Source organism: Rhinoraja longicauda, chromosome 3 (assembly GCF_053455715.1).
Source record: "Rhinoraja longicauda isolate Sanriku21f chromosome 3, sRhiLon1.1, whole genome shotgun sequence".
Classification (NCBI taxonomy): domain Eukaryota; kingdom Metazoa; phylum Chordata; class Chondrichthyes; order Rajiformes; family Arhynchobatidae; genus Rhinoraja; species Rhinoraja longicauda.
In genome coordinates, this window is record NC_135955.1 from 54,162,520 (window position 1) to 54,185,670 (window position 23,151).

Sequence of the window (23,151 nt, forward strand, 5' to 3'; positions counted from 1 at the left end):
AGAGGCTCCGGTAATCTGACACTCATCAGCCAATAATAGCATTCTTGTCTTTGGAAGCTTTTAGTCCAACCTGATTCATCTTCACTTACAAAAGCATTTTGCAAAAGTATTTAAAATAATCCAGATTTCTTTCTGAACCTTTGCAATTACGTTTTTGCCCCTGCACGACACTAAAACACACCCTCATCATCTGACCATGGTACTGCCTCCCTCTGTTGCTCCGCCAACTTTGTTCCTGCTTTGACCTAGGTGACCACAGCATCCTCCTTGTTTGCCTCTCTTCAGTTATAGGTTTATACAGTCACCTGGTCCCAACCTCATTTATTCAGTTATAGCCGTATTGTACAAAGATATTACAACAGCTACTGCATGTATTTTGACACCACCATTTTACAAACTATAAAATTCTAAGCTGTGCTGATTTCACGTCCTTTCCATTAAATAAACCGTCAATGTAACATTGTCTTTGTTTCGACCTCGTCTAGCTTTGCTAGATGCAGGAAAAATGTTCCCAATGTTGGGAGAGTCCAGAACCAGGGGCCACAGTCTAAGAATAAAGGGGAGGCCATTTGAAACTGAGGTGAGAAAAAAAAAATTCACCCAGAGAGTTGTGAATTTGTGGAATTCTCTGCCACAGAAGGCAGTGGAGGCCAATTCACTGGATGAATTTAAAAGAGTGTTAGATAGAGCTCTGGGGCTGGTGGAACCAAGGGATATGGGGAGAAGGCAGGCACGGGTTACTGATTGTGAATGATCAGCCATGATCACAATGAATGGCAGTGCTGACTCGAAGGGCCAAATGGCCTCCTCCTGCACCTATTTTCTATGTTTCTATGCATCTGCTTTTGGCACTAAATCAAGTTTTATCATGCTCCAGACTCAACCATTTCAATGCCCTTCGGATAGACCTTTGATTAACCACCTTCCATAACTTCATCTTATCCACAAAGCTGCAATCCACATATTAAATCGTCAACTCTAAGCTCATGGACAAGCGGATTTTTTATCATTCTCCTTAATATCATCTTTGACACAGTCTTTTTTTAATTGATTCACCTTTAATGAATTGACATAAGTTAAATGTGTTCTAAAATGTGTATTTCTTGGTGAATGAGAGCTAAGTACAAATTTGAAATATTTCCAGTATAAAAATAGGGGCATAGTATTTACAAAGTGATGGTCTTGCTTGCCGCCTCATGCAAAGAATGCTCAGAACCTGTCAAACTCAAAAATATGACGCTCTTTGTAGAACAGTTCAAATTACATTTCAAAGTTATTTTTTGTTCATGAAGAAACTAGCAAAAAAACTGTATGTGTCTTCATTTTTGTGAAAAGAGTGATCCAGTCAAATTAAAGAATAACCATAGCAAGCTAATGTATTTTGATTTTTTTTTTTCAAAACCACATTCAGGTATTGGTCCTAGCACTGATGACAGTGGAACTTTTTGGGATGATGGGCCTCATTGGAATAAAACTCAGTGCAGTTCCTGTGGTGATCCTCATTGCCTCTGTTGGAATCGGAGTGGAATTCACTGTACATGTTGCTTTGGTATGTGAAAGGTTCTTCAATTGCGTGTTCATTTTGACAAAACCATGCATACACTTTTTCTACAAATACTTCTGAGCTACTGTGTTCTCAGGATTTAATAGGAATAAAAATGAACTACCTATGGGTAGAAATTCTTAATAGAAAATTAAGTGCTTGTAGTTTGAGACACAAGCAAACCAAAGCAATGTTTTGATTGTTTTTAAGCAACAAATATGATTGTTTAATTTGGATGTGACTGTGAAGTAGGTTAGGATAGAATCTCCATATAAGTAGGGCGGCACGGTGGCGCAGCGGTAGAGTTGCTGCCTTACAGCGAATGCAGCGCCGCAGACCCGGGTTCGATCCCAACTATGGGTGCTGTCTGAACGGAGTTTGTACGTTCTCCCCGTGACCTGCGTGGGTTTTCTCCGAGATCTTCGGTTTCCTCCCACACTCCAAAGACGTACAGGTTTGTAGGTTATTTGGCTTGGTAAATGTAAAAATTGTCCCCAGTGTGTGTCGGATAGTGTTACTGTGCGGGGATCGGTGGTCGGCACAGACCCGGTGGGCAGAAAGAGCCTGTTTCCGCGCTGTATCTCTAAAAACTAAAACTAAATTAGACGAAAACCTGTGCATGTCAGTAATTCTTTGGGAACATTCCTTGAGGAAGTCCACCATTGAAAAAGTTTATAAAAATGACTTGGTAATAAAATAACTCGTGAAATAATGCCCACACGAAATGGAAATTTAAAGATATGGGTTTAAAAAAAATTAAATCATGTCTCTGCTTAAAATATTGGTACAAAAATTGTTATTCCAGGAGTATGTGAGTCGGAGTACATTCAGTGCAGTAGGATCTGACTGCTAAACGCATTTTCTGCATTAGGTTAGACGTGGCTGAGAGCAGCTTTCTAAAAATAATTGCTCCAGTACTCCGTGTAATGCAGACAGCTGGAACATTAAAGTTAAATGCACATAATACATTATTACTCAGAGCGAAATCATAAATAACTATCAATTTTAAATAATGTCTGCTTTATTTTATGGTGAGCAAAGGAAACATTTTAAATGATAGAATTGATGAGTCAGTATCTGGTTGTCATCTTATTTTACTGTTCCAGAATGTCAAATGTACATTATTTTATTGTAACATACAGTTTCTGGGTTGAACAGCCTCCTAACAATTTAACGTAATTACTACAAAAGATCCATAAAAACAATGAAAAGTTCTATCAATTCATCCCTTCTATTTTTAGATTCTTGGGTATCATTTTTAAAAATGGTGTCGATTTTTCTTTTGTAACTTGCTTGGTAAAAAGTACCTGAGGCAATCAGTTTATGAGGCATAATCACAGCAGCTGCTGAACTATTGGGTAGGGCTTTACAAATTTGATGTAATGTCTTCAGTAAGTACCACACCTGAGTGCATTGATTTTATCCCCCACAGGCTTTTTTAACTGCCATTGGGGACAAAAATCGTCGGGCAGTCCTTGCACTGGAGCACATGTTTGCACCTGTGCTGGATGGGGCTGTGTCGACTCTTCTTGGTGTTCTCATGCTTGCTGGGTCTGAATTTGACTTCATTGTAAGGTAAGAAACTATCTTCTTCCCATTCAGTACCAGAAGTTCTGCACTTCATTATCCTTGATCGTTTTGAGCTGCATGGTCATTTCATTTAAAATCTTTGTCAGTGATGTTCCATAGTGAAATATGTTTTGCTATTAAACCTTACTTTCTAATAATTTACTGGCTGTAATATTTTCTAAAATGAAAGTGTAAATAATGGTTCCTGATTGGGATCTATTTTACCACATTTACTGTTTAACGTTTACACCACGTCTGTTGTGATTCTATAATTTCAACAATGGGAAGTGAATGATTGACCCCAACCCACTGGGACTCTGGTTCCTTTGCTTACTTCCAACTCACCAGGGTCCCAATGAGCTGGAAGTACAGGAACCAGAGCCCCAGTAAGTTGAAAAGGAGCACAACAAACATCATTTGGTGAGACAGATGCCAAACCATTGGGAGTTCTGAATAGTCAGATAGTGGATTATCAGAGTTTTGCTGTATCTAGTTAAATTCTGAAACTGGACTTGCTAGGGAGTTGGAGACTATTTTCCAATTATAGATTAAATTGATACTTCAATTATATTTTGTAAGTTTATTTGTTTTAAAGAGAGTATCCTGTTAAGCTTTGGAACTTTGTCTCATTTAGCAACAGCAGAATTTAGCTTGGTCTATGCATGTTTATATAAATGAAATATTAAATAAACACAGGATATAGTTGCAAGGCTGCAAATGGGGCCCAATAACAGCTTCAGCCAGTCGTCAAACTAGGGCAGCCATTAAACCAAATGACAATGTTGGCTTAACATTCGCTATACATTTGAAGTGAACAGATGTAAAATCTCTTTTGCTCCATTGTAAAACAGTGGATCAAAATGCTCTATAACACAATGCTCTTAGTATGATAGGAATACTGACTTGCTTATATTGGGGTTATACTGACAATGTTTGCACTTTGCGAACAAAATCACAAATGGATGACATAATTCGTTTTAAAGCCATGTTGACTGCCACTTGATGTATTCTTAAGTATAGTAATATAACTGTGTTTCTGTACAAGATATTAGATGGATAGTTATCTATGTCCTTTACTCATAAGTATATCCACAAGGCTTCTCCCAGGTAGTAATATATTCACTTTTGGTTAAAAGGTTACCTTTGCATTCCTTGACCTTAAGAAGTTGAATAGATAACCAGTTGCACACTTGCAAAATTGAAATACTTAATGCAAAATAGGATATTCATAGAGGGCAAGTTGTACCTCAGAAAATATATATTTTGCTGTGCAATGATGCTATTGTGAACTGAAATTGTGAAATAATCTTATGAAATACAGTGCCAGACGCTGCTATAGAATTGGTAGCATTTTACATCAGAACCCTGATTCATGCTCAATATTGGATTTAACTATTTGGTAAAACAACAACTCGGCTTCTCTGAGTAGGCAGAAAGGTTTGATTAGTGTTGTGAGATGATACACTATAAATTTAATTAGTAGTGATTCTTTTGTGAGATGCAGCAGTGTTTCACAGTGGATTAGCTGGCTGAGCGTTTGCTTCCCCCGCCTCTAGTCTAAATTGTTTAAATTCTACACTCTTTTGCTGAGGTTAAGGTAATGGGGGCCTCTCGCATTGTGCATGCTGTATGAACCTGTTTAGCCATTCATTCCACATTCCATATTTTTCTGTGTGTATAACAAACTTCATGAATAACAGTCCATACTGTTAGTACAATTAACAAACTAATATAATCTTCTCTTTTTTTGATCAACTAACACTTGTTGTAGGAAATAGCCTCTGATGTGAAAGGTAAATAATTGCTTTGATTTTAAAAAAATGTATACTTACACAAAGGTTTGTTTTTATTTGTGAAAAAGATTTGCATTTTAAGGAGTTTCGTGAAATTAACTGCACTATTCTTTACAATTATTATAGGTACTTCTTTGCTGTCCTTGCCATTTTAACCATTCTGGGTGTTCTCAACGGATTAGTTTTGCTTCCAGTGCTGCTGTCCTACTTTGGACCACTTCCAGAGGTATGTTTATCATGATGAATTTTAATAAAAAGTAGAATTATCTGTATTGCCCATGATGTAAAATCATTGCTTTACAAACTAGAGCATACTTGGTACATAATTGATGTGGCAGTCAATTGTCATGTTTGACTTTATCATGTTAAGCTTGCGATTGTCCTACTCTAACGCCAAGTCAATCCCAAGATTTTTGTTCTGTCACCTTACTGTAACCACTGCAACCAAGTTATGAACTCCCAGTGATATTAATCATTCTTCACACATTTGTCCATAGATCTCGCCTTCTGAAGGAAGAACAAGGTTACCTACTCCATCACCAGATCCACCACCTCGAGTTGTGAGGTTTGCAATTCCAAATGAACAAGGGAATAATGGATCTGATTCTTCAGATTCTGAATTCAGCTCTCAAACTACAGTTTCTGGAATTAGTGAAGAACTTAAGCATTATGAATCTAATCTCAGTTCTACTGCAGCACCCCACCAAATCATGGTGGAAGCAACTGAAAATCCTGTTTTCCCCAGGTCTACAGTAAGTGAAGTAATTATTATTTCTAAATTTTGTTTGGTGGTGCAGGGATACATATTCCAAACTAGTGGATATTACGTCTATTAATATTCCAACACATTTTTAACTCACTTTTGTTCATGTTTACAATACAATACAATATATCTTTATTGTCATTGTACCCAGGGGTACAACGAGATTGGGACATTGCTAAACCATCCAATGAATCCTGTGAGTTTACAAGAAGTACCATATATGGGGATACAGTGAGAGTGATGGGTTTGTGGGATACAGGTTCAAAGTGAGTTTAACGCAAGCATGGGATTCAGAATGGTAGTGAAGTTAAAAAAATACTGGAACTGGTATCCTGGTGAGTTTAAAGGGGCTGCGAGAGACAAATTGCAGTGAGCTGGAAGCTGAATCATAACGATTCCTGAATAATCAGAGTTTTATCGATGTAGGTGAAAATAATCCATGAGTTGCATTATATCCTAGTTATTTGATTTTTACAGCAATAGTTAAGCATTAGCAATTCTAGTGTATTATTTGCTAATGATACTTATAATGTCATTCATTGTGGATAAATCATAGCTACAAATAAAATTTTAACAAATTCTTTACAAATGTAATGTTTTTCATTTGTAAACGATGTTTACATGGACAATGCTTTCCAATTATGATAATTACCACAATTCCTGTCTATGCCCCTCTCCCCAGATGCAGTACCAAATTAAAAAAATATTTATTTGATGTTTGCTGTTGCATAAACCTGATCGATTGACACAAAAATCTAACTGTTTGGGGAGTCTCTATCTTGCTGTGTTACCAAAATCCCTTTAGTAATGCACTGATTTTTTTTTTTACTTGAACCACCTTGTGGTGCCACTTAATGTCTTCCCTGCCTATTTATTTCACTTAAATTTCTTTGGATTCAATTGGCTTTTGTGTGCCGAAGTATTTCCGATGATGCTGTGATTTGTGTGCAGCATAATTGGAATACTATGTTATTGCAAGATTATCGTGGATACTTCTGTATCATTAATGATTTGCTTTAATTTCAGGTTGTTCAGCCGGAATCCAGATTCCATCGACCAAGACCTCGGCCGCCCCCTCCACAGAACATCAAACACCAGCAATCCCGGAGGAATTGCAGGGACCATGGTTTGGAGGCGAGAGAAGGGTTTCGACTGCCTCCTTATAGACCGCGCATGGACGCTTTTGAAAATGCTCACGAAGGGCATTCTAGACTCGGCAATAACGATCAATCGCGTTATCGGTCACATTTTCATAAGACTAAGAATCCAACATTCACTGCCAGTGGTGTTTCTGCACCAACATACTGCCAGCCTATCACTACTGTGACTGCCACAGCCTCTGTTACTGTTGCTGTGCATCCTCCAATCCCCAGCCAAAATGCGTTTGGAGGATGCCCACATCATGAGGAGTACAGTGAAAGTAAGGCGGGACCATTTGTTGATCCTCATGTGCCCTTTGATGCATCTTATAAAAGGGACTCAAAGGTGGAAGTTTTAGAGTTGGAAGACGATGAATGTGAAACACAGAGCAATGGAAACCGAACACATTAGGTAAGTTTCCGAGGGGCATTCTGTGAAAGATGCCACGATGCTTAAAACATTTTTTTTAAACTATTCATCTGCCATCTGATTAGATTAGATTAAATGAAAGCAAAACTATTCCTGATTTGTTCTTTTTTTTAAAATTTATAATTTTTTAAAGCACATGTACAAATAATAATAAACGACAAACTGGTTATAGAGTTCTTACATAGCTTCAATTTTAAATTTTTAAAGAAAAAATAAAGATGAAAAGAGACTGAAAAAAAAGACTATAAACTAATGGAGAGAAAGCAAAGAAAAAAGAGAATTACAAACGTAAAGATTATGGGGATAGATCTGGGAGTTAGTGAGTATAGTTGTACATCCAACCCTAAACTCAAGTTTTAACTTTAGTTTTAAATTTTAGTTTTGTGACAAACCCCATTTACTTTTTTAAAAATTCAATAAATGGAGACCATATTTTAAAAAATAGATCTGGTTTGTCAATTAAGGCAAACCTTATTTTTTCCAAATGCAAGGTCTCGGTCATTTCCGTAATCCACATTTTAATTGTGGGGGTTACTGGTTTTTTCCAAAATTTAAGTATTAATTTTTTCGCAGTTATTAAACTGTAGTCAAGAAAGCGTCTCTGATTTAGTGTAAAGTTTGTAATGTGTTCTGATAATCCTAAAATTATTCATTTTGGATCTAAATCCAGTTGGTTATCGATAACTTTGGAAATGATTTTTAAAATATCGATCCAAAAATTTTGCATATTTGTACAAGTCACAAAAGTGTGAGTTAAATTGGCTTCTTGAAATTGACATTTATCACAAATAGGAGAGATACTTGGGAAGATCCTGTTTAATTTTGTCTTCGAATAATGTAGTCTGTGTAATATTTTAAATTGTATTAATGAGTGTCTAGTGTTTAACGAACATTGATGTATGTGTTGTAAACTTTCGTCCCATATGTCTTGCGTTATGGGTTGAGCCAATTCGTCCTCCCATGCTCGTCTATATGATTCTGATGACGGAATGTCGGTATCTAAAAGAGTGTTATAAATATAAGATATTAATTTATTTGTATTGTAGTGACGGTTCAAGCATTCATCAAGAATTCCTGGGCCTCTAAATCTATATTCTTGCGTATGTGATTTTACATAATCTCTGAGTTGTAAATATCTAAAAAAAATATTAGCATGTAATCCATACTTCTGTTGTAATTCCTGAAAAGAGAGAAAAGTTCCCTTATGATAGAGGTCTCCCACCATTTTAATTCCATAACTTTTCCATTGAATGAATCCTCTATCTGAGACAGATGGTTTGAAAGAAGGGTTATTTGCAATGGGTAGGAAGAAAGATAAATTACTCAATTTTAAAGTGAGTTTTAATTGTTTCCAAATACGGATAACACTATGTATAATCGGATTTCCTCCATATGTTTTTTTATTCAAAGTTATTGGGGCGAATAAGATCGCACCAATGTCAAATGGTAAGCAATCCTCCTTCTCCAACTTTAACCAATCTGGTTGCCGATCAATGTCGTCCAGCCAGAAGGTTATATTTTTAATATTAACCGCCCAGTAATAAAATAGGAAGTTTGGTAAAGCGATTTGTTCTAATAAGTGGAAAATTATTTATTCAAATACCACTCAAGTTAAATTTGTATTAACAAGTAATATTTGGCTTGAGTGTGAAATATGTAGTATATATTTTATGGAATGTAAAACACTGTGATCAACTAATGGCTTTGTTTTCTTTTATTTTATCCAGTTGGAATTTGTGATGTACAGATGGCCAAAGATGGGAAAACAGTTACTTTGTGTAGTCTGATCATCGAAGCTGCAGGCTATGAATACAGGCGATCCTGAATTGTGAAAACAGTTTACTGTAACTGTTAATCTATTGTATTGTTAAATATTGCTTCTCTATAATATTTAAAGGATGTACACATATGTATTATACAAATGTACAATGTAAAATAGTATAATTTTAAGTTGTAAAACTCCTGTGAATGGATTGGGAACAATTTTGTGTGATCCATATGGTATGTACATTGATCTGTTTATCTGTGCCACATTTAAGCTTAATTTAGTCATAAATGTCAGCATATGTTGCTGCTGCTTGAAATATTGTATAATTGTATAATTATTCTATGCAAATATTGTTCAAGTGATAGGATTTTTGTAAAGGTACACATTTTGTTAAAATATTTTAATTTTGTATATCACAGATCTGTGGTAGTATAAAATGTCACTGTTAACTTTCAAACACGCTATGCGTGATTTTTAAAATGACCAGATATGAAGAAAAGCACGTTAATCTTTATGATCTTAATAGTTGTTTGACTCCTTGCAGTGTATTATACATGTCCATGTTGTTTTAATTTAACCCTTAGTGTGTGTGTCTGTATGTGCGTATATTTATTGACACCCTGAAATTCTTTGAATGATAAACTGTATCTGCAATTTCGAACTGTCAGGCCTAACAAAGACAGTTTTTAATTTTTTTAATTTATTATCAATCTATGTTTTGTTTGCAAAAATCCCACCAGTAAGCTCATACACTGTTCTCTTTAGCAAAGATTTGTACATTTGTAAAAATACATCCAGCCAAGTAAACTTGTGAAAGGAGATTCAACTCCAATCCCATCTTTATTTGTAAATATGTAGGGAGGCACGCAGGAACTGTCCCTTCAAAGCACTGGTTTATATTAATGTTAAGCTCATCTACTATTATACATGTTTGGTATCATTGTACTCAATCTAGGTGGGCAGGCAAGGTCATAATTCTTCAATTGCAGCTTCATGTAAATTTTTATTTACACAAACAAAATGTGTCCTATATAAAAATACAAGGCATTCCTACTTTATAACACCAACCGCACTTCAAAAGTATTTCTTTGGCTGTAGCGTTTAGAGGGATCCTTGGTCATGACCAATATTTTTTTTCATTGAATGTTTCATTCCAAAACCAATTTGATAACATAGTTTGAAGCACTAAGGTCAATGACTATCCAGATGCCTCATTTAGGTTTTTTTTTCCGATTTGGTAGTGAAAGACCATTGATAGGATAAAATTGCCTTTCTAATATTTGTAACATATGTCCACATAAAATTAACCTGTTCATAATTTTAATGCATTTATTAATCCATTAACAATAAGCAGAAGGATTCCATACAATTACAAGAATGTTCAATAAAAAATTCAGATGTTCAATATTGGAAAAATTGGGAGTAATTTGTGCCAATAGAATGTAATGGATTTTGGATCTACCCAACGTAGATATATGGAAATGAAGATCAGCAGAGGTCAATAATGAACAGCCAATCTGAGTACTAATGCCAGAAGTAGAAATTGAATTTTGTGTATTTTCAATGGTGCCACTTTGATTGAAGTAACAGATGATGCCAAATTGTGTTTCAGGTAAACTGGGTTTTGTCTTTTCTTTTTAGTGTTAAAATAAGCTACTGCCATTAGCACACTAAGGGTTAACCTTAACTGCCTTTTTTTAAATATTAAAAACATCTCTGGCATAGAAATGTGTGTGATGTTCAACAACAGACTTCAATATGGCACTTTGCAGTGACCCATTATCCAGAATTCACAAAACAAATGCTTGTTGTTAATTGGAACTAACTTCAGTTGCCATAGTGTAAATTTTGTTAGAAGTTCAGAATGACTTCCTACTGCTTTTGCCTTGGTGTATGTCAATTCCCCCCCCCCCCCCCCCCCCCCCCCCCATTTCCCTACTTGTTTAACAGCACAGAATCTATTAAAAGCAGATATATGTTTGTGTACCTTCTCCACACCCTTCTCCACTGTCTGCTGCTTCTGCACAATGTAGACATTTTCTCCTATAGTCTCACTGGCAAAGGGAGAATTTCTCAATGGCTGGCAACTATGTTTTTAAGAAAATATGTATTTTTGTGATATTTATATTTTTGTATCATAAGATTGTTTCTTACAGAATTTGTATGCCAGTTTATAACAAAAATGCAGGGATTTCTTTTGTCTGTTTGAAACGCTATTACAGTAATGTTTTTGTAATGGATTTTTAATCTGTATAAAGTGCTTACTAATGTTAATACTAAATAGGAAAGATATATAACTGTTACATTAAGAACGTAGATTTTAGTATGAGGATGCAAAAGGAAAAATATTCAAACTGGGTCTCATCACCTGCCAGCGTTGGTAGGGGTGAGTTTGTGTCATTTCAGTTACAAAGATAAATGTATGCCATATAATTTATTTATATGAAAATTTATTTTTGTAGTGTACATAGTAGTCATCAAGTCTTTTGACAGAAGTATATTTTTAAAGAGTTTATATGTAATGATACAATTGTGTTGGATCATAACTGAGACAGTTTCAGTGCACACTTTCATTGTAACTTACAATTGGAGATGTTTTACAGTGTTAAAAAGAAAGCAACTATTCAAAATGTTACATAATTTGGTTTCAACTTTCACGGAATACGTGCCTTGTGTATTTTATCTATTTTGCATCATGGGAAATGGATATTGTGCAAGCTTCCTAAATATTAATGTTCAAACACTGATAGAATTTCTAACAAATAAAAATAATATAACTTTTAGTTTGGTGTTCTTGATACTTGGCTTCTGTTTTAAATGTTTTGAATTTACAGTCACATAGTGCATATTGTCGGGGGGGGGGGGGGGGGGGATTTGGGTTTTAAAAAACTGCATCTGCAATGAAAAATAGGTCATGCACTCAACCCAACTGTTATGTGCTCTGAGAATTTCTTTAAGTTGGGTTAGGCAAGCAACAACAAGAATGCCTGGTTGTGGTCTGCAGTTGTAAAAGAAGGATCAGCAAAATGCCAGAGATTACCAGAATTCTGGATCGACTCACATTTGCCCCCCATCTCCCAGAGATAAATATATTGATGAAAATTGCACCCATAAGGCTGTTCTTTACTGATTTCAATGTCAAGCTGACTGAATAAAAAAGATAAAAAAGTAGGATACCCATTTTCCTGAAAAGGGGTTGATTTCCAGTTCTTGCTCCCATCTTCAGAGGATATGTAACGGGGCCTAATCATCTACACAATTGTCCCAGTTTTACCTCTCCATCAGGAACCACTGACTGCACTGATCCTGATTTTTTTTTTGTGGCAGATTATTACATTGAAAATGTTTTCCATTTGCAATTAATGTATTCATAAATTGCACACGAATACAAACTTGGGTGTATCAGTGACCTTGTGCAAATTGTTCAAAGCTACATGCCTGATATAGGGAGTTGACTCTGCATTAAAATTTGATAAGCAAGTCAACGCTGTGGTAAAAGCCAGCTTCTTCCAACTTCGAACCATAGCTAAAATCAAACCTTTCCTCCAATTCGACGACACAGAAAAAATCATTCACGCTTTCATTTCCTCCCGCCTAGACTACTGCAACTCCCTATACACTGGGATCAGCCAATCTTCCCTGTCCCGCCTGCAACTGGTCCAAAACGCGGCAGCGAGACTCCTGACGGGTACCCGTAAAAGGGACCACATCACCCCGATTCTGGCCTCTCTCCACTGGCTCCCTGTACGGTACAGAATCAACTTCAAGCTCCTCCTATTCACGTATAAAGCCCTAAATGGACACTCCCCCCCCCCCCTACATCAAAAATCTTCTAACCCCCCTCTCTAACTCCAGGTCCCTCAGGTCGGCCGACTTGGGGCTACTCACTATCCCGCGGTCTAGGCTTAAGCTCAGGGGTGACCGCGCTTTTGCGGTTGCAGCTCCTAGACTGTGGAACAGCATCCCTCTCCCCATCAGAACTGCCCCCTCCATCGACTCCTTTAAGTCCAGGCTCAAAACCTATTTCTACTCCCTAGCGTTTGAGGCTCATTGAGGAGGCGCTGTGAACTGTTTGCGTGCTACTGTATGTTTCTTTTTTTTTTCCATTGGAACCTAATCAGATGTACAGCACTTTGGTCAACGTGGGTTGTTTTTAAATGTGCTATACAAATAAAATTGACTTGACTTGACTTGATGTGGTCATTTGCTTCAGTCAATTCACACTCCTAATGATCACAGTTTTTTGAGGACCAGGTATCTTTAAAAAAGTTGGAGCTGATCGAGTATAATTATCTAATGATGTGAGAGAAAGAACATATTCTACTGGCCTGCAATTATTTATCTTGCAATTATCAATCATTTAAAGCACATTTTGTATGAAAGATGAGTGATGCTTTAAAAAAAAAAGTATTTATAGGACAGAACGTGGCAAACAACCTCTGTTCCCAGGGGCAGGTATATGCATAGCCAGCTTTCGGAGGGGGATGTATGCAAACCCTTAATGAAATGAATAAGACTAGTGAACAAACAAACGTTTATTTGCACTGCCTCGAGGGTAAATTTTATTAAAGTGAAAACACTCAGTAGGTCAGGTAGCACAAATGGAGAAAGAAAAGGTTAAGGTTCATATTTCAAATTAATCACTCTTATGGTGTGGATTGGTGGGTTAATGACAGTCAAGTTAATGATGATCTCCTAAAGCACCTTTTTATACTTGAGGTTGTGCATTGGATATGCAAGTTCAGATGCCTGATTCAATCAGCAAGTTCATTAACCTATGATGTTTCACAATGTCATGAGGTCTCTTTAACATCCCTGTTATGCTTTTTAAATTTTTTGGATATCCCATACATGGTTAAAGGCTAAAATTAATTATCTTTTTCTTTACTTGCTCTTTTTGTTCTGTGGTTCTTTTAAAATAACTACTGTTGGGATCCCCAGTCTAGGCGTCTAGGGATTTGATTCTTAAATGTGAAGTTGGCAATTCAATTCTTAAACTGAAAGACCTTTTCCTTAGGACGTTCCCAAATCAGCATTATTTTTAGTGTATAACTTATTTTATTTATTCCTGCATTTGTGCATTAAAAGACCCATTTGCAGATTACCTTCTATTACTGTGGCTAACAGCAGCTGCTTCATTTGCAGTAAACAGAATGGAAAGATATTTAGAAAGCAGTCATGAAACTGGATGTGGGGGGAGTCCAGAACCAGGGGTCACAGTTTAAGAATAAGGGGGAGGCCATTTAGGACTGAGATGAGGGAAAACATTTTCACCTAGAGAGTTGTGAATCTGTGGAATTCTCTGCCACAGAAGGCAGTGGAGGCCAATTCACTGGATGTTTTCAAGAGAGAGTTAGAGTTAGATTTAGCTCTTAGGCCTAAAGAAATCAAAGGATATTGTGAAAACGCAGGAACCAGGTACAGATTTTAGATGATCAGCCATGATCATATTGAATGGTGGTGCTGGCTCGAAGGGCCGTATGCTTACTCCACCTATTTTTCTATGTTTCTATTTCAGTTGTCTCGTGCTCACATTTCAGTTGTCTCGTGCTCCAGAGGCTATGTCCTCGGACAAAAGACACTGACTTGATGATGCTGGAAAATAAATTGCTTTACGTTGTGTTTTACACCAATGTCACCTTGACCCCATTCAACAAGCTTAACATGGTGAGCTAGGTCAATAGCGCTCAAAATCACTGCAAAATTATGACTTTGCACAACTAATTTATTTTCAGGCATACTAGAAATGCATTGACACTTAAAATAAGCAACAAGCTTTTTTCCCCCCAAAGATGGTAAGTCTGAACATTTTTACTATGCAAAGTAATCAAAGCAATATCAATACTGAACCATTACCAGATGACAGACTTTCTAAATTGTGTGGCCTTATTAATGGCAATCTTGACTATCATTGCAGATGTCAGTCTGTAGAAATGGGAGCAGAATGATACAAATTAACGTGGGACAGTCTGGTAGCATTTTTATCTTTCACAATTTGCCATACAGGCAGGATGATTGGTCAATCTGAATATTGCAGCTGAAAAGCTCATTCCCCAAATGTCCAGAGATATTCCTCAATCTAATAAATAGAAAATCAGGGACAAATACACATAAATAAAATTTGAAAAAAATACTTGACTGCGAAGAACATTCAATATTAAACCCATAGTTTAATCTCAGTTTCAGGTAATATTTATAAATGCATCTTGCTTCATGGCTTTAAGGTCTGTTACATCCAAATCATAATGTGAAGTTGCTGTACAGTTTGAAATGTTGGAAATGAAATTGGTCTTGCAAATTAGAATGAATCAGATGGGAATGAAATAGTAAACTATTTTACAACCTTTCAATTTTAATTTTCATTGCAACACATCAGCCTGCCCTGGTTGATATGAAATAGATCGGAAAGGATTTGAGGTCCTGCAGAGTGCATCTTGGGAGTTGGGCAAAAGGTTAAAAAGCAGGAGCCCAAGGATAGTGATCTCCGGATTACACCTGGTGCCATGTGCTGGTGAGGGAAGGAAAGGGAAGGCCTGTTTCTGAGCTGTATGAATCTATGACTGACAATGGTGACATTCTGTATTAAAAAATTGTTAATTTTAAGAATAAAGTAATATTTTTAAATAAACGCAGTGCATCTATTTAATCAGATTCCCAGCATGCACACATTGCTTCCAGTTTATAAAATGTTACTTTTGATTAAAAGTTGTCAAAGTATTTGAATGCTCTGTCACTAATGATGCATAACACCAGCACAAATGAATTTTGTGTGGTACTGGACTTTAAAAAAATTAGCTTACTACCTTTCTCACTACAATCCTGAGGGTCTGATATATTAAATAAAAACATCAATTCCATTTGAATTTGACTTCATTGGTAAAGATCAAAAGAACAATTAATTCTATTGGTATCAATCAGTGTTATCACTATCAATGAGCCATATCACAAAAACAAGCATGTAATAATCTCACCAGTGCACAGTATAATATCTGGTTCTTCTACAGCTGTATGGTAATTAATTTCATTTTTATATAGTAACATTTCTCAGACACCATTTATCCCCAACAATAATTGTCAAAACAAAATGCCACATAAATAATGTCTCATTGTAAAATTAGATTAGATCCAATAGGGCGGCACGGTGGCGCAGCGATAGAGTTGCTGCCATACAGCGAATGCAGCGCCGGAGAATCAGGTTCGATCCTGACTACGGGCGTCGTCTGTACGGAGTTTGTACGTTCTCCCCGTGACCTGCGTGGGTTTTCTCCGAGATCTTCGGTTTCCTCCCACACTCCAAAGACGTACAGGTATGTACGTTAATTGACTGGGTAAATGTAAAAATTGTCCTTAATGTGTGTAGGATAGTGTTAATGTGCGGGGATCGCTGGGCGGCGCGGACTCGCTGGGCCGAAGGGCCTGTTTCCACGCTATATATCAATCTAAAAATCTAAATCCATGTTTCCAAAATGTCATTGTTATTGGTCATTTGACACTATATTTACAATGCCAATAGAGATCCAATCCTTGGAATCAAAAAGTTGTTAACTTTTAGGAAGTTTGTTCATCAATTAGCTGAAAAAATAGGTAAAGATGTTCTTTTGCGATAAGAACTTGATTCACATGAATGATCTGAAAAAAAATCATGTTGGTTTGCTGCAGCCTTCTGCGCTTCAGAATATTTTAACATATTGGGTTCCCAAGCAGATGTTGGGTTGCTCAGGTGTTTCTTCATCACATCTTATTTCAATAATGGAAGAACTCAATGGGTCAGATAGCATCTGTGGAGGCAATGGACAGACAGCGTTTCAGGTCGGAGCCCTTCAGAAGGGAGTAACTGAAGGGAAGTTACCTGGAAAAACGAATGGGGGTGGGACAAAGACTGGCAAGTGATAGGTGAACATAGATGAGAGGGTGATCGAGGTGAGGGTGTTGGGGTGTAATGGCAGACAGGTGGAGTAAGTAACAATGGTTAGAAATAAAAAGGAGACAAAAAGATGTCAGATAAGGAAAGAAGAGGATGAAAGGGGACAAGCAAAATATGGGACTCAGGAATGGGAGATGAGCATATGGAGCTGGGGAAAATGTAAAGTAAAATTAAAAACAATCAGGATCAATGATTTTCTGCTGCAATATGCTTCAAGAAATAGTATGAAAATTGAGATGTTAATGAAAATCGTATGACCTGGAATGACATCAAATGTGATACACACAAAAAACTGGAGTAACTCAGCGGGTTAGGCAGCATCTCTAGAAAAAGGAATAGGTGACATTTCGGATCAAGACCCTTCTTCAGATTGCAGAAGGGTCTTGACCCGCAATGTCACCTATTCCTTTTCACCCAAGATGCTGCCTGACCCGCTGAGTTACTCCAACTTTTTTTTGGTTTAAACCAGCATCTCCAGTTCCTACACATAAAATGTGATACTTTTGCTTAAGAGTTAGCAGTTTTATTTCTATGTGAAGGTCTTATGTTCAGCCATGATGTGTGAACTTAAGTCATTATTGAGACTGGAGTTGTAAGTAGGCCAGAGATTCTTCTTTTCAGATGAGGTGTTATAGGCCAAGGCAACCTAAATCCTTTCTAGATGCACATACAATATTCCATGGATCAAAAAAGAGACGTACCTCAAAAGACGTACAGGTTTGTAGGTTAATTGGCTTGGTAAATGTAAACATTGTCCCCAGTGTGTGTAGGTTAGTGGTAATATGCGGGGATCGCTGGTCGGAGTGGACCCGGTGGGCTGAAGGGTCTGTTTCTGCACTTTATCTCTAAACTAAATTAAACTAAAAGAGGGGAATAACGCCATAATTTAGACTAATGTGCGGTTCTTAAGAAATATTATAAATAGAGTTGATGCTATCGTTGTTTAGGCGACCTTACTGGATGAAAATTTGCTCCTCTTCTTTTCAGCATTATAATTCCAATGGTATTTCAAAAGCACTTCATTGCCTCATTGCCTGAAAAGTGGTTTGATATTTCCCAATGTCATGAAATTTCAGATGGCATTCAAGAGTCAACCATATCGCTTTTATTTACTGACACTTTTCATCTTCCAAAAATAGGAAAAGGAGAGAATTGTGTGGATCTGTGAACGTATTCCTGAGGACGAATTATTACAATTTGTTGAGTTCAATGGCGAGAACATACTTCTCATAACATGCGACTTTCAGACCAGTTTGCTGTAACTCACCCTGAGAACTGACTGTGCTTTATGCGCAGAGGTAAAGAGAGCTCGAGGGTATTAACCATGATGCCTGACTTAGTACTTGGGTCAGGATTTTGATGAAAGGCATCAACCTGAAATGTCAACTCTATGTTCTGTTTTATTATAGATCACATTTGTTAGTATGTAGGCATAATGAAATGATATTAGGAACATTTGTTTTCTCTTTAATGCCTTGTTCACACAATAGACATGACCAATCATTATACATCGGAATACAACATGTTGAAATGGTAACCAGAAGGGGGGAAAAAAGGATGAAATTGCCTCTGCTTGCAGTAACAGTCTATTCAGTACTCCCACTGGAGGAAGGAAATTGGTGTCATGTTCCAACAAATTATAGTCCAATATAGCTTTTTATTACAGTTTATGTGTGAAATTTCATGGGAATTGTGAGCTGCTCTGGCAGTCATTACCAACCACATTTTGTTTGGAAATGAGAGCATTCCTACTGTTTTCCACTGTATATTTTCAGAAGACTTGTATTGTTTCGCATACTTTTCAACTATTAGGCAATCTATTATAGGTAAAATAATTATTTGTTCCATCAATATAGGAAGTCAGATGGTACTTGGTTTGTGACTGCTGGTGCATTCTGTGTTACCTTGGCTCAACGTTGTCTCTCATACTAATTTGAGAGATCTCATCACATTATTATGAAACCTTTGCACAAGTTAAATTAATTTTCCTGAAATTGTAACTACTGTCACATGGGCTAAATTTTTAAACTTTGATTGTTGCAAAGCTGTGTATAATGATGTGCCTGCTGTTATTATTCAATACCTAGATCCAAGTAATTGCAAAAATTATTTTGAAAGAATTTGAATGTGTTTGCAAGGCCAATACTTGTGCATTATAGGCAAAATATGTAGAGTAATATGTAGAGTAATAAGTCCCACAAATAGTTACAAGATTTGTGGCCACACAGTTTGATGTGGTGACACTGGCTGGGGGGGGATGAATGGTATTCTGTTGTTGGAAAAAAGGCAATTTTGTTTTCATCCAATTCAAGAGCTCGAAGGTACCATTTATTTATAATTCTATCTGGGAAACATTACCTCCGATAGTGCTTCACAGTCTCAATATTGTACTAAATTTCAACCTTGGTTAAGTGTTGTAGTTCTGGAGTAGAAGGGTGCAAAGGGAGGTTCCAGCCTATATCATCAGCCTATTATATTAAAGTTTTTGCATTTGAAATTTATCCTGTGGCATATGTGCACTTTGGTAGTGAAATTCCATTTCTAAAATTCAGTTCAATTGCTTGCAGTCAAAAGCATAATATGTATGTCGATTATATTATGCTGAGTTCCAACTTTGCTGCAATATTCACAAACAATTCAGAACCATTTGCATCTATGTAGACCCAGTTTGAAAACAAAGGAGTATATAGTACTTGAATCAATCTTGATGTGTTGGTCCAGGAAATGATGTTATGAATATTTTAATTTGTGATAATTTTTTGAGAATACTGGTTATATATCTTCATTTGGGGTGCCAACTATCTCACTCCCAAATAAGAAACAAGGTGATGTCACCGCCCCGCGCTCCACGTGACCTCACCCAGTCAGCGGCCACGTGCTCCCGTTCCACCATTGGCGGCCGCCCGGGCCAGGAGGCGGGTTGCCCAGCAACCTCCATTAGGCGGTGCCCGGACCTCCGGACCTACACTGTCCGGACCTACACTGTCCGGACCTACAGTGTTCGGGCCTATAGCGTCCAGGCCTACAGCATCTGGGCCGACAGCGTCTGGGCCTACAGCATCCCCCCGGGCCTAATACGGAACAAGGGTGGTCCAATACGGGACAATCCAATTTAGCCCAAAATACGGGATGTCCTGGCTGATATGGAACAGTTGGCAACCCTAATCTTTATGTGCAATGCAGATTATTTAATCCAGACCTAAGGATAATAGTACTGAATCATTAAGCCTTTGCAAGATTGAAAAATATCTCACCACAGATGCAACTTACATTGGTCAAAGTTTAAATACAGTAATGGAGATGATTAGGAACCAACGTATAGAACACTTGGTGGAGGCAGAAGGCAAAAAAATCTATAATGTTGCAGTTCTGAAAGTGAGTAGGTTGCCCTGACTAATAGGAATCATCCTTGGATATTGTGGAAATAAAGGTAGAAATTGCAACAGTGCTTCACAATTTACCAATACATCTTAGGTATAACGGTGGAGGGGAATAGATAGTGAATATAATGTGTTTCCAACTGTTCTGATTAACCTACTGCTCTCACCCTATCCGAGATACTCCCCTTTTTTAATCATCCCTCCCCCATCTTGTCTGCTACTGAAAACTCCCTTGTTTCCAGTCTTTCCCAGTTCTGATGAACGGTTGCATATCTGGAATGTTAACTGTGTAGGAAGGAACTACAGATGCTGCTTTACACCTAGGGTTGCTAACTGTCCCGTATTAGCCGGATCATCCCGTATTTTGGGCTAAATTGGTTTGTCCCGTACGGGATCGCCCTTGCCCGTATAAGGCCAGGACAGCACTGTAGGCCCAGACGCTGTAGGCTCGTACACTGTAGGCCCAGACACTGTATGCCCGGACACAGTAGCCCGGGGGCCGCTGCAGTCCCTGGACAGTGCAGGCCTGGAGGCCCGGGCGCCGCCTAATGGAGGTTATGTAGCAATCTGCCTCCCGGCCCGGGTGGCCGCCATTAGTGGAGCGGGAGCACGTGACAGCTGGCTGGGTGAGGTCACGAGGGGTGTCGGGCGGTGACGTCACCGTTTGTCCCTTATTTGGGAGTGAGGAAGTTGGCAACCCTATTTACACCAAAGATAAGACACAAAAAGCTGGCGTAACTCAGCGGGTCAGGCAGCATCTCTGGAGAAAAGGAATAGGAGACGTTTTGGGTCAAGACCCTTCATCAGATGGGTCTCAACCTGAAATGTCACCTATTCCTTTTCTCCAGAGATACTGCCTGACCCACTGAGTGACTCCAGCTTTTTGTGTCTATCTTTGGTATGTTAACTATTGATCTTTCAATGTTCACTGTTTCAAGTTTTCTCTACGACAAAGTTGTTTGTAGGAGTTTCCAGTGTCAGTGTGGAGGAGTCATTTGAATAAGTAACTATGCTTGTTGGAACTCCCAAGTCTGTTTTGTTCACATGATAGAGAACCCAGACACTTCAAAATATTAAAAAGAACCACTTCACCGAACATAATCCTTCCTTCTCTCACCTCTATCCTACCACCTCACACACACAGCCACACAGATCTATAAATATCTAAACACATAAACCCACACACAAGCACATCCACAGCTACGGCACGGTAGCGCAGCGGTAGAGTTGCTGCTTTACAGCGAATGCAGCGACGGAGACTCAGGTTCGATCCTGACTACGGGTGCTGCACTGTAAGGAGTTTGTACCTTCTCCCCGTGACCTGCGTGGGTTTTCTCCGAGATCTTCGGTTTCCTCCCACACTCCAAAGACGTACAGGTATGTAGGTTAATTGGCTGGGTAAATGTAAAAATTGTCCCTAGTGGGTGTAGGATAGTGTTAATGTACGGGGATCACTGGGCGGCACGTCCTTGGAGGGCCGAAAAGGCCTGTTTCCGGCTGTATATATATGATATGATACTCCCACACACAAATACATTAAAGCATTACTTTATAACTAGCACTCTGAAATGAAAGGATGGAGCTCTAAGACATGTTTGACTTGGATCCCGATATGTTATTTAATGAGTTCACCTCAGAGCTCACAGAAGAAGAGATTATGCCATAAAATATTTTTAAAATTTGGAAAATGTATTGAAGCCAACATGTTTATGTATCTGCCAGTAAAAGTATTAGGAAAACAAAAGTTAAAAAGGTACATAATCCGAGTAACTAAGAAATGGAACACATACTCCACAGTGCTGCAACTATGGAAACAGAAATAACTGCTGTATTTCATACCATCCTTTATATTTTGCACCACTGGTAACTAACTACTTCCATTTGTCCAAGAGAACAAAATCAGTTACCAAGTTAATTTTTCATCATTTTACATAGTAGGAGAGGGCTAGTAGAAGTGTGTCAACAATTTAAAGCAGTGAAAGGCTGATCCTAGATCCTCACACTCTTGGAATGGAATGTGTCAACATTAGGCTTTTATCATTCATTCTCATAGCTGTTTGCAGAGATTTTGTATTTAGATCAGCTCCCCGCCACAGGGAAGAGGAAACACCATAATTGGATTAATTAGATTGACAGTGGGGAGAGAAGTTTTAAAGAATGTGTACATGAATTACAACAATCATTCATTCCTAAGATAGACCCAAAAAGCCGGAGTAACTCAGCGGGTCAGGCAGCATCTCTGGAGAAAAGGAATAGGTTATGTTTCAAATCGGGATTCTCTTCAGACTGATTGTGGTAGAGGAGAGAGAAATTCATTCCTGTCTGGCACAAAAATAAGTTGGGAAAGAGGCCTCAAATGCGACTTATTAAGGAAATTAGAGATTGTATTAGATCCAAAGATGAGATGATATAATTGCCATGCAAGACTGCAAGCCTGAAATTTGGGGGCAATTGATAATTCTGCAAAGGTGAACAAGATTTATAAAATGGGCAATGGTGGAATACAAAAGAGGGCATGCAGGGAACATAAAAAACTGGCCTCAGAGATTCTAAGTGCAAAAAAAGTTAGTTAAAACAAATGTAGGTCTCCTACTGTGAGAAATAGGGGAATTTATTGCCAGGAAGAAAGAACTGGCAGAACAATTAAGCACATATTTTGCTTCTATCTTCATAAAGGAGGGCTCAACAAGTAATCTCCCAAACATGTTCAGAAACCTAAGTTCTTGCGAAACAGAGGAACCAAAGGAAATCAGCTATCGTAAATAAAAACTGTTAGGGAAATTAATGAGGCAAAGGACAGACAAATCTTCAGGGGCTGATAATGTATGTCTGAGAGAATAAA

At 37.8% G+C, this 23,151-nt stretch overlaps 1 protein-coding gene across 2 annotated transcripts in view; it reads left to right on the top strand.

The window, feature by feature from the left end:
* Positions 1-11,764, top strand: part of ptch1 (patched 1) — a 78,064-nt gene extending 66,300 nt beyond the window's left edge. For both annotated transcript variants that reach the window (XM_078396161.1, XM_078396160.1), the window contains exons 19-24: positions 1,412-1,549; positions 2,976-3,118; positions 5,032-5,131; positions 5,403-5,657; positions 6,695-7,219; positions 8,965-11,764. In XM_078396161.1, the coding sequence (XP_078252287.1) occupies positions 1,412-1,549; positions 2,976-3,118; positions 5,032-5,131; positions 5,403-5,657; positions 6,695-7,219 (1,161 nt within the window). In that variant the 3' untranslated portion in view covers positions 8,965-11,764. The remainder of the gene's footprint in view (positions 1-1,411; positions 1,550-2,975; positions 3,119-5,031; positions 5,132-5,402; positions 5,658-6,694; positions 7,220-8,964) is intronic.
* The last annotated feature ends 11,387 nt before the right edge of the window (positions 11,765-23,151 follow it).